General features: G+C 39.3%; 1 protein-coding gene across 8 annotated transcripts in view; it reads left to right on the top strand.

The window, feature by feature from the left end:
- The window catches only part of IQSEC3 (IQ motif and Sec7 domain ArfGEF 3), a 157,605-nt gene extending 147,604 nt beyond the window's left edge, over positions 1 to 10,001 (top strand). Inside the window, exons 8-14 of one of the 8 annotated variants that reach the window (XM_082257203.1) lie at positions 1,236 to 1,375; positions 2,064 to 2,189; positions 2,288 to 2,387; positions 3,104 to 3,265; positions 4,018 to 4,110; positions 7,347 to 7,390; positions 9,193 to 10,001. In XM_082257203.1, coding sequence (XP_082113329.1) covers positions 1,236 to 1,375; positions 2,064 to 2,189; positions 2,288 to 2,387; positions 3,104 to 3,265; positions 4,018 to 4,110; positions 7,347 to 7,390; positions 9,193 to 9,576 — 1,049 coding nt within the window. In that variant the 3' untranslated portion in view covers positions 9,577 to 10,001. Of the gene's footprint in view, positions 1 to 1,235; positions 1,376 to 2,063; positions 2,190 to 2,287; positions 2,388 to 3,103; positions 3,266 to 4,017; positions 4,111 to 6,745; positions 6,935 to 7,327; positions 7,727 to 9,192 lie in introns of those variants that run through there. The other 7 variants (XM_082257206.1, XM_082257209.1, XM_082257210.1 and 4 more) reach the window with 7 other exon arrangements.
- The last annotated feature ends 7,482 nt before the right edge of the window (positions 10,002 to 17,483 follow it).

Here is a 17,483-nt window from a genome sequence, read left to right as displayed (position 1 = left end):
CGATCGGCCGTCTTTTGTCCGGTGCTGTCCTGTCGGTTGAAAAGTGCTAAAGACTGCACACAAATTTTGTCGGCCAACAACAGCCGACTGCAGAAGTGATGTCATGTGATGGTTAACTTTCCGTGTGTTTTTTCTTCTCTGAGCATGCCCAGTCTTGCTCATCTGATGTTTGTCGGACGAATTCTGTACTGACTGAGAACAATCGGCCGTTCTGGTGTTGGCCAACAAAAATTTTAAAGCCTGCACACCAGATTCTGTTTGGCCGAAAAGTCGCAGTCGGTTGTCGGAAGCATCATACTAACAAGCCGACAATTGGCCGATCGGACGTTGGCCGAATATTTACGGCCGACAATCGCTATGTGTGTACGGGCCTTTAGACACAAAGTGCGCCATGGTGCCACGGTGATTAGATGAGAGGTGAGTGAAAGAACAGGGTTTATTCTAATACAACTTTTCACATCTTCCAACATCCACTTTCTTGGTGCCACTTGGCATTTAGTCAAAGACATCAAAGATGGTGCTGAAAGACTTTCCTCTGCTAGATGCTGCGATTGCAGGTCTGAATAAGGAGAAAATATCTATATAATGCTTAGCATGTGCCACTAACTTCAAGCCATGCTCTGAATGATGTCTGAATGATGAAGTATCCAGCTTCCAGTCCAATTTATCTTATTAGTACTGACTTGAGGAGCAAATAAGCCAGCCCTGTCCCCCCCTGCTCCCATGGCTGACTTGTAAATAAATGCTTCACTCACTGTGTTTAAGTGCATTCCATGGCCTTTGCCATACTGGAACATCTTAACAGTTGTGCCCGCTTGGGCATCCTCAGGATATGGCTGGTTCAGCACAGGCCATATGACACTTTAAAAACCCAAAGGGTGGATAATTTGCTTATAGAACAAAAATAGCAAGCCTTTTCGCCTTTGAACATAATTTATTTTCATATATTTCCAAGGGTGGATTCACTCCAGTCTCCCTTCTGCCATTCCAGTGAAAGGAGTTCTGGAGCGCTCCACATGCCAACCAAAAGGTCCTTGCTATTGAGACCCAGGAAGCTAAAATAGTATTGTCCTTGGGCCCTTGTTCAGGTTCTTTAAAAGCCCTTTACTGCTGGTTAAGGCGTCTTGCTTTGTCACGACAGCACTCAGAACTCCTCTTTAAAATATAGCAGAAAAGCAGTAAAATGGGTTATCTCCCTATGGCTTTTGTGAACCTTTTTCAACATATCTTCCCAGGAGTGGATGATGGAGCCGACATTCCTCGAGATATGGTCGTGGGAATATACGAACGGATCCAACAGAAAGAACTGAAATCCAATGAAGATCATGTGACTTATGTGACAAAGGTGGAAAAATCCATCGTGGGCATGAAAAGTGTAGGTTTCCTTTTCACGTGCATAGTTTTTTCTGGATTATCCAAAGTTTGAGGTGGCTTCAGCATCTTAGTTGGATCTGCTTGGCTTTCTTCAAGTGGGTTTCGAAAGATGTCCAAGGAGAGATGATTGAAGTTGTTGGCTGCTAATAGATCCAGAATCATAAGTCATAAAACTGCTGGGGTGCGAGGTATATATGCAGGACAACCTTGTCAATTTACAGATTTACCACTCTCTCTCAGAAAGTAATAAACCCAGCTAAAGACATTTATTTTTTTGCAAAGCATGGCAAACAAAATTTTTTTGAACAATAGGTACACTTTATTTTGAAAGATTAGTCTAACAAACTATTTAATTTTAGTTTTTCATTGAATCTGGTGTGCTGAGTCGGTCCCTGGCTTCTTATATGGTATGGCCTGTTGGGTGTTCCCGTCCTCCTACTGTTACAATCTCCATAAAATAAAATTAATTTAAAATCCAGAAGGAATAGTGAGAACCCCCAACAGAGGCACTGTCAGCTGGTCTACCTCTTCAACATACACTAAACTATGAACTGACTGCTCTGAGTGAACTGGCCCTTTAGTCCTGTTATTTAATCAGTTATCTGCTAAAAGACAGTCAAAGAGGTGGTACAGGAGGCAGTACAAATTGTCATTGTGACAGCCAGTAATTAGCTTTTGTGTTCCCCCAGGTCCTTTCTGTTCCTCACCGGCGTCTGGTATGCTGTAGTCGTCTCTTCGAGGTGACTGATGTAAACAAACTACAGAAACAAGCAGCACATCAAAGGGAGGTCTTTCTCTTTAATGACCTTTTATTGGTAAATATTAACAAGCAGATATCCCATTACTATGCTTGCCAGGTAGAACCATTTGCCACCCTGTGTTCTCACAAAGAATACCTATCTCTTTCCTTCAGATCTTGAAGCTGTGCCCTAAGAAGAAGACCTCTTCCACCTACACATTTTGTCGAGCTGTACCTCTCCTGGGGATGCAGTTTCATCTCTTTGAGAATGAATGTGAGAAATCTTTTTCTGTGTGTTTTGAAGAATTAACGACTTTAAGGTCGTTAGAGTGGAGTAAAATATTATAAATAACTAAAGACACCCCTCAGTCCAGTAAGTCATTCATGGCAGGTTTTTTTTACTGCTTACCTGGAGTTCTGGATACACCTGCATGTATATATGCCTAAAATAACAGCAATATCTCATTGGTTGTTAGTAGCTGCAGTCTATCGATGATTATTGCTAAATCAGCTCCTCTTGGGTGGAGTAAGAAAAATCTGCCCAGTTGTAGGATATTCCTGTTTTGTAATATGAGATTTTTAAATGCTTTTTAGAAGTTTTGAATTCTTCTTGCATTCATATATAATTACAATTCTGAAAGATACATTATTGATTGCTTTGAGCTTAAGTATATCAATGATTATTGTTAAATTAACTCCTTGTGAGATAAGTAAGCAAAATTTTCACCTCAACAGAATAGTCCTGTTACTCATACATAATGGGAGATTTTGAATGCTTTCCTGAAGTTTTGGATATTCTTACTTTTTACCAGCCAGCTAAACAAAAAAAACTGAACAATGTATGGCTACCTTCAGTATATTGATAATTATTGCTAAACAAGCTCCTTGTGGGCAGAGTTTAGAAACATCTGCACAGTTGTATAATTAAAGTTTCTTCAACCTAATCTTATGATCCTGAGTTGGTATCAAAACATTTCCTTGCACTTTCAGATTACCCTCATGGGATCACATTGGTCAGTCCTCTTTCAGGATCGGAGAAGAAGTTAGTTCTGCATTTTTGTGCTCTTGGCTCGGAGGAACTGCAAAAATTTCTAGAGGATCTGAAGGAATCTATTTGTGAAGTAACAGAGATGGAACAAATACGCATTGAGTGTAAGACATTGGTTTGTTTTTTACATAAAAAGAACATGTCGCCTTTTATTTATTTATTTTAATTATTTTTTCAAGCTTTGGTATTAGTATCATTAGGCCACAGCTTTAAAAAGAATATATAATACTCTTTGGTCAATAAAAGCTGCTTAAAAAGTAAAAATGTTCTGCTTTGTGGAAAAATACATTGCTCTCCAGGTCAGCGTTAGGTCAGTGTTCAACTGTATACTGCTAGAAGATTTGGTTATAGACTCTCACCTGTTTCCATTTCGTAGCATACTTGCTAATAAATTTAAAGTCCAACTTCTAGCTCAGTGTTCCAGTGCTCCACAACCCCCCTAACTCCACCCCACCCCACTCCACTTCATTTTCCCCCGCAATTTGTTTTCTTTTGGCAGTATTTTTTCTTATATATAATTCCAGTCTTCAGGAAAGTCCCATGATCTGCAGGGTCCTCTTTAAAATGTTCCAACAGTAGACAGTCCTAATAATGCAGCTGGTGTAATAACGAAGTGTCCCTCTCTGCAAAATTGTATGTTTACACAGGGCATCATGGTGGTGCTCCCTCAGGGGGGGTGGGTACATGATGCCCTGCACTCACAGGATTACCTTGGTCTTTGGGACTAAATAATGCTGGACATCATTCAACCATGTAAACTGAGGACAGCTAGTGGCTGTGATCCCTTGCATTATACAATGCAGTGATGTATACCATGTGTGTTTTTTCTGCTGACTGTTATATCTCATGTTTGCAGGGGAGTTAGAGAAGCAGCAAGGGGTGAAGACCACACCCGCCAAGTCAAACGGATCCCAGCTAGACTTTCAGCCGAAGCAGGAGTCCCCCATCGGTAAGTGGTATATTCCTGCAGTGTCACAGCCTTGTCCCTCCTCCTAACCCGTGAGTTTCCCCCAATCCAGCTGCTCTCCTATTTTTTGTCGGCCTCAGTGGCCTCCATCTGTCCTTGTCTGTATGTCCATCCTTTTCATTCCCGACAGTTTTTCTCTGTCTGACATTGGAACAGTTTCCAATTACCTTTGCCCCTTTTTAATATAACTTTTTTAGTGATCATTGTAGAAAGGTTTTTCTGTCTACCAAATAAGTTCCTCTATTGGGTAGGATTGTGAGGGGCAATTTTAAACTTGCTAATTTGAATATTAAATAGGTAAATATGAAAAATACAATCTTATAAAAATAATTCTAATGTTTATTGAATCAGATATTAAAAAGAAGCCCCCAAATGGAAGCCAAAAAATGGGGTTTACATCACACAACAATGAAAGACATATACAAATAAGGTCCTCATGAAGGAACAAATCAGGTCATTCAGCATATCTAAAAATTTATACAAAGTGGTAATTCCAGCTGTTAGTTGATAACATTGCATCATACTTGCACATCAGGTACATTAGATGCTAATCCGAGCTGGAAACTTCCAACGCGTTTCAAAACATTCAAACTTTTCCTTCCTCAGGGATTATTTAGCACTCTGTAATCATAAACGACCATTGTTAAGTCTCAATCCATCAATTAGATAGACATAATGATTTACAGTCATATATAACAAACACATCCACATTAATTTGATTACAGTATTAACCCACAGCTGGCCTCAGTCCTCCCCAGAGTGCACAAGGACTATATTAGATACTTTCCACCCATCTTATTGTCCTCAGCATCAGATTGTACTCCTGTGTGAGAAAACTAAAACTTTTAGGGAATACTAAAACTGAAAAAAAAACAAAAACGAATATAAATAGATAAATATATCCTGCAATGACTTAAGGTGAAATGAAAAGGGGGGGGGGAGTGAGGAAAAAGGGGGGAAGGTCACCGCCAAACTCCTTATAGAAATGGATGGCCAATATACTTACAGAATAGTAGTGGTGTGGATATGTGGATATGTAAGTATATTGGCCATCCATTTCTATAAGGAGTTTGGAGGGGACCTTCCTCCCTTCTCCCCCACTCCCCCCCCCCCCTTCTCATTTCACCTTATGTCACTGCTGTTTTTTAATATCCAGTTTTAGTATTCCCTAAAAGTTTTAGTTTTCTGATGCAGGAGTACAATCTGATGCTGAGGACAATCAGATGGGTGGAAAGTACCTAATATAGTCCTTGTGCAATTTGGGGAGGACTGATGCACCCCGCTTAGAGGCAGTCAGTGGGTTAATACTGTGATCTAATAGATGTGGATATAAGTGTTTGTTATATATGACTGTAAATCATTATGTCTATCTAATTGATGGATTGAGACTTAACAATGGTTGTTTATGATTACAGAGTGCTAAATAATCCCTGATAAAGGAAAAGTTTGAATGTTTTGAAATGCGTTGGAAGTTCCAGCTCAGATTAGCATCTAATGTACCCGAGGTGCAAGTACGATGCAGATTTATCAACGGATAGCTGACATTACCACTTTGTATACATTTTTAGATATGCTGAATGACTAAAGTACTGATTTGTTCCTTCATGGAGACCTTATTTGTATATGTCTTTCATTGTTGTGTGATGTAAACCCCATTTTTCGCTTCCATTTGGGGTTTTCTTTTTAATATGCAGTTCAATAAATATTAGAATTATTTTTATAAGATTGTACTTTTCATATTTACTTTTTTAATATTCTAATTGGCAAGTTTAAAATTGCCCCTTACAATCCCACCCAATAGAGGAACCTAATTGGTAGATATTATTTGGGATGATGGCAATGACACCTTTGGTTATGTTAGCTCCCCCCTTCAGACCTAGGTTTTTCTGTTTTTCTATGCTGGTCTGCTAACCACGACCACTCTTTTTTGTCCTCTTTTAGAGCTGCTCTCTGTAAGTACTGACAGATAGATAGATAGATAGATAGATAGATAGATAGATAGATAGATAGATAGATAGATAGATAGATAGATAGATAGATAGATAGATAGATAGATAGATAGATAGATAGATAGATAGATAGATAGATAGATAGATAGATAATAGATAGCAGCATTGTGGTCAACCTGTTATGCAGGCTCCTTCATTTGGCCATTGTGATGCCTAACAGGTCTCTAGGATGCATGGGCAGACCTGACAATGGCCTCCAGGACAGATGAGGGTAAACCTACCAGAGAGAAATAAAAGCAGGGGTTCTAATAAATGCAGGGGATCATAAGCAGAGAAGATGGGATAAGAGGAGTTTTTTTTAGGGCAAAACAGTCTTCCTTCTTATAGAACAAGTGTGGCAGCTGTCACTTTGCTGCCTCTTTTGGTAGTACAGAATAATAGGCTTCCCAATGATAAAAATGTCCAATATCTCAGTCTGTGTGAAAGTTTTACATCCATAAATTGTTATGTTAAAATGTTATTATCAACTGTCACACAGTGTGTAAAATGAGATTTTCTGAGCTCTGCAAGTTATAATTAATCGGGGAGGCTTAGCTATTGGTACATGAACTGTCAGCACAAAATGAGAAAGACCCATTTTCCTTCCTTTATGTTCTCCTCTCCAACAGAGACTCTCCTTGTCATCTAGCCATTACACCTCTGATATTACTGCTTTCCATATCAGTCTTCTGTCACTGTCACCTTCCCTTCTTCCTGCGTTCCCCATTCTGACCCTATTTCTTTCCGTTTTCCCGTGCTTTCACCGTTCATTCTCTTTTGCCACTGTCTATCACTTTCTTTCTTTCTTTCTTTCTTTCTTTCTTTCTTTCTTTCTTTCTTTCTTTCTTTCTTTCTTTCTTTCTTTTATTTCCTCGTTCTTTCTTCTATTACTCTTTCTTTTTTTCTTTGTATCTTTATTTCTGCTCTTTCTGTATCTCTCTGTTAATCTCAATCCTTCTCTTTCTTTACTATTGTCTTATTTTCTTTCTTTCTATCTATATCTGTCTTTCTTTTTACCCTCTTCTTTTTATCTCTTCACTTGATCTCTCTTCTCTTCCTCTATCTACCATTTATCTTCTTTCTGTCTCTTTCTTTTTTGTATCTATCATTCTTTTTTACTCTTTTTTTCGCTCTATCTTTTTCACCTCTCTCTTTCTCTCTCTGTCTTTCTCTTTCTCGCTCTCTCTTTCTTTCTCTCTCCTGCACCTAAGTTCACCTCATATTTTGAAGGTAAGCACGAGTCACCTGAGAAGGACACAGGAGGCGTGGTGGAGGTGAGTAGGGCTATAACACAACAGGGCTGTGACACTGACCAATCACAATGCTCCATCCTGCGCTGCTCACCCATTCCTCAGCTCAGGACAACAAACTAACACCCTGTGTGGCTAATCCTTTTCCCATAGACACATGATGATGATGTAGTCACCCCATTACCCTCACAATGTCCCTCATTAAAGTGTACCTGTTGCTCTCAGACAGTGGAAGCACCCATTTTTGCTGGAAATTTGAATTCCTTAAGATTCTAGCTAGAAAACCAAGATTTTTTTGGGCATTTCTTAGGAATGTAATTCATTGGGTTGCTGTTAAACTGCCTCACTAAAACTGCATTGCCCTCCCACCTCTTTGCTAGCTGACAGTCTTCCAAGAAATTGAATTTTTGTTTTGTTGTTGTAAAGGTAACACATATTTTCTTCCACTTTAAAATACCGCAGGATATCCTCCTCCATCTTGACAACCAAACATGTCACTTTGTACACTAAAGTTACATTTAGGAAACAGATGACAACCTTTCTGGCCAAAAAAATGCCCAAATTACCAATGTCTCCAAAGTGGAGAGAGTATGTGCAAGTCACCTGTTATTCCTCATATTCATTTATGTTGACCCTGAGAGCCACCCAGTCTCCATTGACTGCTCCACAAAGGCCTTCTGCTCCATTTGAAAGCCCTACCCCCCCCCCCCCACACCAATACTCCAACGCAAACGTCTCAGTGGCCTTTTAGTGGCCCTTCCATTGTATTGTAGAATGTCCGGTCTTCACAGGTGGGACTTAGCTCTCTCTAATTTTGTAGGTTGGCCAAACCTGCCTAGAGCTACAACTTACTAGTAGCCAAGCATAGTTTACATCACCATCGCTTGAACTGAAAACGCTTTTTTAGTTTATAACTCCAAAAAAAATTTGGCTGCTCAGTAAGTAAATGTTGGTTATTGCCAACAGCCTCTAGCCATACATCCTTTGTCACCACACATGTGTTTTTGGGCACCTACCAAAGTGTTCTTGAAAAGATATAAGTAGGGTCTTTATAGGTCTGAATTCACCCAAAGCCCTGTCAGTAAATGGGAGGGCATTGTGAGGTCAAGACTCCTGATCTGCATTCTTGTTTTGGGTCAGTGACTCAAAAAGCACTTACGCCATTGGATAAGCATGACAGCAAGACAACTGACAGCACTGATCAGCATTGGCTCCATCCATATTCAATTGAGGCTTCCTTTAACAAAGTCAAAACTTAATGCTTGATGTCTTTAGCAACTAGAAAACATGCTTCTTTGTTACAATTATTGCTTGAACCAAGAAAATGGTTAACTCCACTGTGATAAAGTGACAGGTACACTTTAATTCCTAGTTCCTTTACTTTGCAGACCACAAAATAGGTTCCACCCCCATTTAAAACTGTTTTCATGAGCATTGTTTGCAGATAATCAGCACTGGTAATAGCTGGCAACTTTTTCTGGTGGTTGATTTTATTTTACAGAAATGAATAACATTTTGCAAGATTCTGCATAATATACTGACAAATAATATTGTTTTGCCTATATTCTAAAGCTGTTTTATATTACTTATGGGGGAGGAAGATATGGTGGTCTGCAATATAGATTTTGCATTATTTTATAATGCAAAATGACATTTGAGGCTTTAGGGCCCGGTAGTGACACCCCCAGCATGCCACCCGCCCCCAAGACACCTAGAGGTTGTAGCCTATAAGGACTGTTAGCTTCTGGGGTTAAAGGGCAGCCAGGACTAGCACGTGGGAAATAGTCTTGTAACATTTAATGCTTCTTTGACTGTTTCTAAACTAGGTGTCAATTCACAACAGGCTTCAGACGTCCCAGCACAGCGGCCCCCAGGGGCCAGAGAATGGAGCTCCGGGCAGCACGGCTCCTAATGGGCAGCGGGAGACTCTGCAGGCTGCCCCCTCCGACCAGCTCCTGCAGTGTCAGCAGATTGTCAAGGTGATTGTGCTGGACACACCCGGCCGGGCAACGTCCGCCCCCGACCAGACTGTCACTCGCTACTTGTCTGGGTCCTGCACCACTACTCCCCTGCGTAGCGTGGGAGGAAATGTCCACCAACCCCCATTACCCCCACCACCACCCCCTTATAACCACCCACATCAATACTGCCCTCCAGGGGTTCTTCTTAGAGAACGCAGATATTCCAGTGGCTCCCGGAGTCTTGTTTAAGCAACGGGACACTTACCAGTCTTCTAGGACTAATCTGCTTGCACACATACCAAACCTTGCACATTTATCACTTGCCCATAATCACAAAATCCTCATGAGCACCCATCCTTGCACACGAAACATCCCTGCACATAAAATAAAAAAATATTGTTGCACACTCATGTTGAACTCATGTACTCTCCTCAAACAGGCATCTCTTGCACACTTCTATGACCCTTTTTTATATCCCTCAAAAGAGTTGAGCTTATGTATTTTTAGTAGGTTTGAGCTCTCTCCACAATTTTAATATTGTGGAGGAAACTTTGTATGATCAGCCTGTCCTGGACAAATCACTTTGTTTTGCCCTCGTGTTTCTTCCACCCACCTTAACCCAGGGCTTCTGCATAAAATTGCACACCTGGATCTTGTGGAAACTGGCCCCACCTCTCCACTCTTAGCTGAAAATGGATTGACCTGGAAAAGGTTCGCAAAAAAGCAAAATTTCGCATTCTCTTTTGGAGAACACGACTACCTGTCAGAGGAACTACGGATCAGCGACCATACCAAAACAGGAATATTTGTGAAATGGACAGAAGATGGACTAATGCACTGCATATTATGCACTGCTTAGATATTTGTGGACTTACCTTCAATGTGAATGCTTTTAAGCTTGGTAATGTTCTGTGCAGTAAGGGAATTGTTGTAAAAGTTCAATTCTCTTTAAGAGCAAATGCTACTTCCACGGGTTCAGCAATTTGCACACATTCATGATTAGACATTTACAAAAATTTACAAAGGCAGAGAAGAAGAGGAGCAGCATACATATAGCAAAGACAAATGTACTGTCAAACATAAGGCTATTAAAAAACTAACCCCCCCCCCAGCATCTCAGCAGGTCTGTTATGTACCCTTGTTTTAAAGGGAAACTACAGTGTCCTGTTTATTTTTTTTCATTACAGGTACTTATATACCGCCACCAATTTACGCAGCAATTTACATATATATTGTTAATTTACATCAGTCCCTGCCCTCAAGAAGCTTACAATCTAAAGTCCCTAACACTAGTATTTCCCACATTCATACGTACACATACTAGGGCCAATTTACAGTAGACAGGAGCAAATTAGCCTACATGGGGGGATTTATTAAAACGTAAGCAGACAGAGTATAGAGCTGCTGTGCATAGTAACCATTCAGCTTGTATCTTCAGCTTGTTCGGTTAAGCTTTAAATATAAAAGAATTAAGCTAAATGGTTGCCATACACAGTTGTTCCACATTCTGGCTGCTCCAGTATTAGTAAAACCACCAAATTGTGCATTATTTTCTTACCATTTACCCATAATTTAATTGTGACTTAATTTTTACATTTTTTAATCAATATATGAATTGGGGCATTAACTATACATATTTGTAAATGCTCTCACTATTAAAAGAATACTATACCTGATATATAATAAGTTAATGGTACATATCCATATCCCCTTATATATTACTTTATTATAACTAAAAGATTATTCCAGCATTGTATCTATCCCTGGATTTATCCCTTTCTATATTATCTATCTATGTAATCTCTACTAACCTTTGCCGGCATATCTTTCCACTCCACACATCCAGACTTCAGGGCCCTGGAAGTAACTCACTCACACCCAAGAGCATAGTGAATGGGTTACTCAATTTTAATTTCAGTCTTTGGCTCTTATATGCAGTATACAAAACAGGATACATTTCCAGTCTATACACGTCATATTCTACATATAATAAAAATGGAATCATGCATAACAGGAAAAAGTCCTTTACCATAATTGTCAGCAAGAGACCCTTTAAAATATGCCTTTACGTAAAGGAAATAGATGTATATACAACAGGGGGCAAACTCAAGAAACAACTTTTCAGAATAGAAAAATATCCTGCAAACATAAATGTTCTCACAACTTAGATAACAATTGGAGGAAATTTATATCCTCAACAGCAAAAATGTCTAAGTTGCAAAGGGAGAGATTTTCAGTAAAATTTAAAAGTTAATGTAAAACTCCAACATTCAATTAGGCATGACTATATAACATTTAAATAAAGCATAATCTTAACCGCTATCACTTACCTCCATGTTAGGGAACACAGTTAGCATCTCTGCTTAAGGACTGCTGCAATTAGCTAAATGCTAGTATTTAATCAGTCAGAGCTTATCCATAGTCCCGAGGGATGAGTGGCAAAGGATAGTCACCGTGCAGCCCTACTTAGGAAGGAGAGCCTGAATATTTCATGAAAAAATATGGCTGTATTCATTTACATACATATTTACAATCTGTAGATAGCTACATGCTTTTTAAAGAATTCACACTAATCAATAAGATAGCCATTTGTTAAGCAGCACATTCCCACCTATATGACACTATAGTTTCCCTTTAAGTGAAAAGATGTTGAGTAGGAATGAGCAAATCTGAAAGTTTTCAAGTCCCCGAAATCCCATGGAGATTTCAGCAAAATTTTACTATTTTGGCAATATTTATATAAGTTAATGGGGAAAGTAAAACTTAAAGTGGAAGTAAACTCTTCTATCGTCTTTAGCCAAGGAAGCTGCCATCTTGGCCTCTGTTTAATCTTCAACTGCCATGATACTGCACATGTGATCAGTCCTGACACCAGCCATTGGATGGTTTGACAGTTTGGTTGACAGCACAAGCAATGTGACAGTTAGCAATCCCGGCATGCCAGGAACGTAACTGTTTTCTGAAACCATTAAATCAATGGGTTTACTTCAGCTTTAAGGTGATGTGTGGTGGTTTTAAAGGGTGGCAAGGGTTTTAAATGGCTCATCAATTTTATGGAGCTCTTTTCAACTATCCTGGACCTGTTCTTGCAGTAAAAAATGGCTCCTAATTAATCAATTTTTTTTTTTTCACAGAAAAAAACGAAACTAAAGAAGAACTAAAAACAAAAGTAAAATTAAAAAAGTAAAGGGACAGTACACAGATACAATCAAATACACAAAATAAGGGGAAAAACACAAATACAAATAATACTAAATAAGAAAACTATACTACTTTGAATACGCCACCTATAAAACCAAACTCTCTAAATAAATATTTTTTTTTAGCAAATTTTGCCTAATCAGATGATTGAAGGAAGTTGAAAGTATATCTTTCAGCAAAATTTTGCAGACCGCGAAATTGGTAATTTAGCAGCAAAATCACTCATCAGCAATGTTAACATAGAATGATAAATCTATTGCAAATGTACAGAAAAAATATATTTTTTAATGGTCAGATTTTTCAGAGGAGCTGTCTGTTTCACTGTTTATGAACATAAACTATCATTGATTTTACCAGGAAAATGCTAAGTAAGGATCATAGAGATTTTTTTTACAACGTAACACCTTTTTACCTATAGTGAGGTTTGTCTTTACAAAATAAAACAAACATTTGTGTGTTGCAAATATTTTGCCATAGCTCCTGCGGTTATAGGGATCCATGGTCTTCATAGGGATCCTATGGTCTCCAATCTTGAGAGTCCTGCCTGTCCACCCTGATAAACAGACTCTGACCAATCATACCTTCCTGGGTGTTAGGTTAAAAAAATACACATCAGATCAGTGAGTGGAGCACTTGGGAGCGAGAAATGTCCTCCATGCCTAGAAAGAGCTGCAATGAGGGAAATAAATACAATATATTTATATTTACTTTCTGGCCTTCATTCAGAAAGTGAGAAAGCTCTTGGCCATTGCCTATTTAACACAATCCTGTTTCTGTTGGTCGTTATAACATAATGAATCTGTTGAGAGACTGTTACACTTATTCATTGGGTAAATACCAATTTTAGGTTTACTAACATAAAATCCACGTTTCGGGCTTTGTAGTTTCACTAACCATTCTCCATAATGTCTGCTGGTAGGGTCTCCTGTTATCACGCATGAAACAGCAGACATGATGTGGGCTTAGTGCCCATTCACACTACCGCGACTTGTCAGGCGACTGGTCAGCCTGACAAGTCGCGGTCCATTCAGTGCTACGGGAACCGTTATAATAGGAGCGACTCCAGTCGCTCCGACTTAGAAAGTAGTTCCTGTACTACTGCGGGGCGACATCGCAGTGACTTGCTTTGACATTCATTATATGAAGTCCGTGCAAGTCGCGCCGAAGTTGTGGCCTGCATGCGACTTCACAGGTCACCCCCGAAGTCGTGCCGCGGTAGTGTGAACCGCTATAGTCCAAATTTTAAAACAGTGCAAAAACACATCCAAACCCAATCAAAATATTAGTAAATATATAAGCCAGTAATTGAGACACTAGCAGAAGCCCTAAAAAATAGCTGTAGCCAGAAAGCATTTTGAGCATGCCAAAATCTGTTTGCTTAATTCCAAATAATTGCCTTCTGGAATAGATTTGTTATAGTCCGTATTTGAACTTATGGCCCTAGACTTTCAACATGTCAGTGGGATGTTTGTCTGTAAATTTTTGTCTCAACAGTCAGACTGACGGACCTGTTCATAAAAGTTTGATGAATCCAAGGACATGCCCTTACTTGGATTAGCTAAGGCTAAGCGCTAAGGCAAAATTCATCCAGATGTTAAAAAGGGGCATTTTAAAATCTGCTAAAAGACTACCCCAACTTCTGTTATAGAAAAGGTTTAACAAGCATAATGACTCACTTCTGCATTTGTTGGGTACCACATTTACTCAATCACTAGCCCCCCATAGTTCAGTATAGCAATTTACGACTTTAGAACTCCTTCGGGAGCGCCAGCGGAACCCTATAATCGTGACCTGTTTTGCCCAGACTCAGCAATATAGACACAGGTCCCCATTTCTTGAAAAACCATTTTAACTACAGAAAAATACTTGTTGTTCTTGACTGAAATCCATTGAGCTCCTAACTTCCCTTAGTAGGCTGAAAATGTTGCTCATGTGGCATTAAAGGATACATTACTCCAACATTTCATATTCCTGGTATGTGCCTGCTGCACCATGTACTTGTATGGCAATATATCCTGTTCTCCTTGTATTGCTTCCCTTCTATGAAATACTTTTTCTTCCTGCCAGCCCCTGTTTTCCTGTTAAAAACTGACCACACTAAAGGCCCGTACACACGATAAGAAAATCGGAAGGGAAATTTCATCTGACGAACGATCTGCCGAATTTCAGATTGTGGGTATAGTGCTTTCGACAGCCGATTACGGATTTTCGGACAAGAAAAAATGGATGTGCAGGCTATAAAATTTTTATTGCATGTCAACACAACGTCCAATTTTCGTTTAATTAGTACAGTTTTCGTCTGAAAAAAATCTTAAGAGCAAGACTAGGCATGCTCAGAGACGAAAGAACACATACAAAACAATCCAACACATGACATCACTTCTGAAGTTGAATTCTGTCATACGGGAAAATTTATATGAAAATAACCTCTTCACTTTCCACATCAGACTAGCATGCCACAAAAAACAGACGGCAGGTCGTTCGATAATCTGATCGTGTGTACGGGGCTTAAGAGTTCTCTAGCTGTGATGGAATACCTTTGCTGCTCTCCTACAATGATTAGACTTGTGCTGACATACCATTCCCCCCCTACACACTGCACAGCACTGAGAAGACTAGTGTGCTACTGTTTCTCCACCCCTAGCTCTCTTAGCTCCTTATGCAGCTGAGAACAAAGGGTATGTGATCATTTAGTAAAAAAGGTATTTATAATGTTTTTTATATGTATACAGAAATGTTTTGCGTTTCATTTCTGTTTTACACTGATTTGGTTGTTTTACAAGGTGAGAGTTCACATATATTTTAATATTTTATGTAGTATTGTCAGAACGGCCTAGTTCTTCCATGACAACTACAGAACACACCCGTTCCTCCACCCCCTTCTTAATGTTATGTGAGGGGAATGAGTCTTGTAGTCCAGTAGGGATATTTGAGGAGAATGAGTTTGGTAGTCCAGCAGGGTTAAACTAGGCAGGACCAACAATAGGCACTGTGTTGTCACTTCACTACAGAAAGTATGGAGCTCACTAGATTTCTAGGTAGGCTCAACAGATGGTTTTCTGTACTTGCAGCATTTTAGAGACAGAAGATGGAGAAATGCGCATGTATTGCAGGGATGTACTGAATATTATTATTATTTTATTTTATTTGCTCAGATATAAATTTAGACCAATAATATCCTAATACACAGGCATCTTTCTCGTTTATCAGTACAAAGTGCAAGTGAAGTCATTGCCAAACCATCATGCAAAAAACAGCATCACCAAATTATTATACCTTTAGTCTTTGGAATATTTATGTTTTCCCTAATTTAAAATCGCCTGAGGCTTCTATGTCGCATTATTTTATTTTTTTTAGCAAATAACTTTTTTGTTCCTTTTTAGTGGATTTGATGTGAAAATACTAAAGCACATAAAAAATGTCAGAATTACATTTTAGTAAAATTTGAGCCCAATACACCTAACACTTTGGTAACCATTTCCCAGGGTGGTCAGTTCCATCATGGCTGACTGACGAAGGACAGTTTTTTTAAACTTTGCTTTACACAGTTCCTTTTCCGTGTGAGCCTGTGCACAACTGTTTATGTGAAAGCACACTGCAAGCAAGTATTATATACATAACCTTATTCCTGTTTTCCAGTTCCTGCAACAAAAAAAAAAAAAAAATTGGCATACCGAATGGTTAGACAGACAGTATGCAGGAGGCTCAGTGAGTAAGAGCGCAGCATTGACTGTTTTATGTTGCCAACTGATTACTCAAAGCCCTTCAGTGGCACTGGGGTGGAGAGGGGGTGGTTCGGGCGGACTGTGTGGACATTTGATGAAGCACCCAGACACCTGTAAAATTTTGTAACTGACAAAAAAGTGAATATTTTATCTGTTCTATAGAAATCTAGATATTATATGAGATGATGTTGCCTCTGTTTATCGAGTCTTGTGTCTGTTTTGATGATGGGAATGATGGGGGATTTTTTTTTTTTTTGAAGGTCGGAAAGTTTCTCCTGGTTCTGATTTTCAGCAATTAGTAGTACAGAAAAAATACATAAGGTTTCATGCACACTGGACGTTTGTCCATCTCTCCTAGACGCCTCTCCAATTGACAGCAGCATTTTGGCAGAAAAAACGCTTGATGTTTGTAAACGCGTGTGGCTTGTAAGAGCCGGTCCACAGTCAGGCGACAAGTCGCGCTCCGTCGCGGTCCATTGACCGCTACAGGACCCGTTCTAAAAGGAGCGACACAAGTCACTCTGACTTAGAAAAAGGGTCCTGTACTACTTCGGGGCGACCTCGGAGCGACTTGCATAGACTTCCATTATGTGAAGTCCCTGCCAGTCGCTCCGAAGTCGTGGTGCATGGTAATGCACAAGTCGCCCCCGAAGTAGTAAGGAGTCGCGTCGCCTTAGTGTGAACCGACTCTTAAGACGCATAAAGCGTGTCAAGTGCCTAGGAGTTAATTATTTATTTATTAATAATTAATTATTTTTATTGGTCAAAATAACAATTTAACCATTTTTTTTATGAATTAAAGCTTAGGCACTAAAGACACCTAGTGTTAACTGACTTTTATACGCTTTAAGTGTTTTTTCTGCCAAAATGCTGCTGACAGTGGAGTTGTGTTTCTGTCTTTAAATGCCCCTGCCTCTAAACTCCTCTAAACGAGTATATGTGCATGGACACATAGGTTAACATGCAGAGGCAGAAAAAATAAAAAAACAGACGCCCTTAACAGTAACATTAAAAAAAATGTCCATTGTGCATGAGGCCTAGGGTCGGGCAGAGATAAGGGTTGCTGTGTATAAAAATCAACTAAAGACAAAACTTCTATGTGGATTTAATAAGCAATCTAAATACACTATATTACCAAAAGTATTGGGACGCCTGCCTTTACATGCACATGAACTTTAATGACATCCCAGTCATAGTCCGAAAGGTTCAATATTGAGTTAGCCCACCCTT

The sequence above is a fragment of the Pelophylax lessonae genome, assembly GCF_965119305.1.
Source record: "Pelophylax lessonae genome assembly, chromosome: 4".
Lineage (NCBI taxonomy): Eukaryota > Metazoa > Chordata > Amphibia > Anura > Ranidae > Pelophylax > Pelophylax lessonae.
The sequence above is the reverse complement of the archived record's forward strand: the minus strand, read 5'-3'. Positions and strand labels throughout refer to the sequence as shown.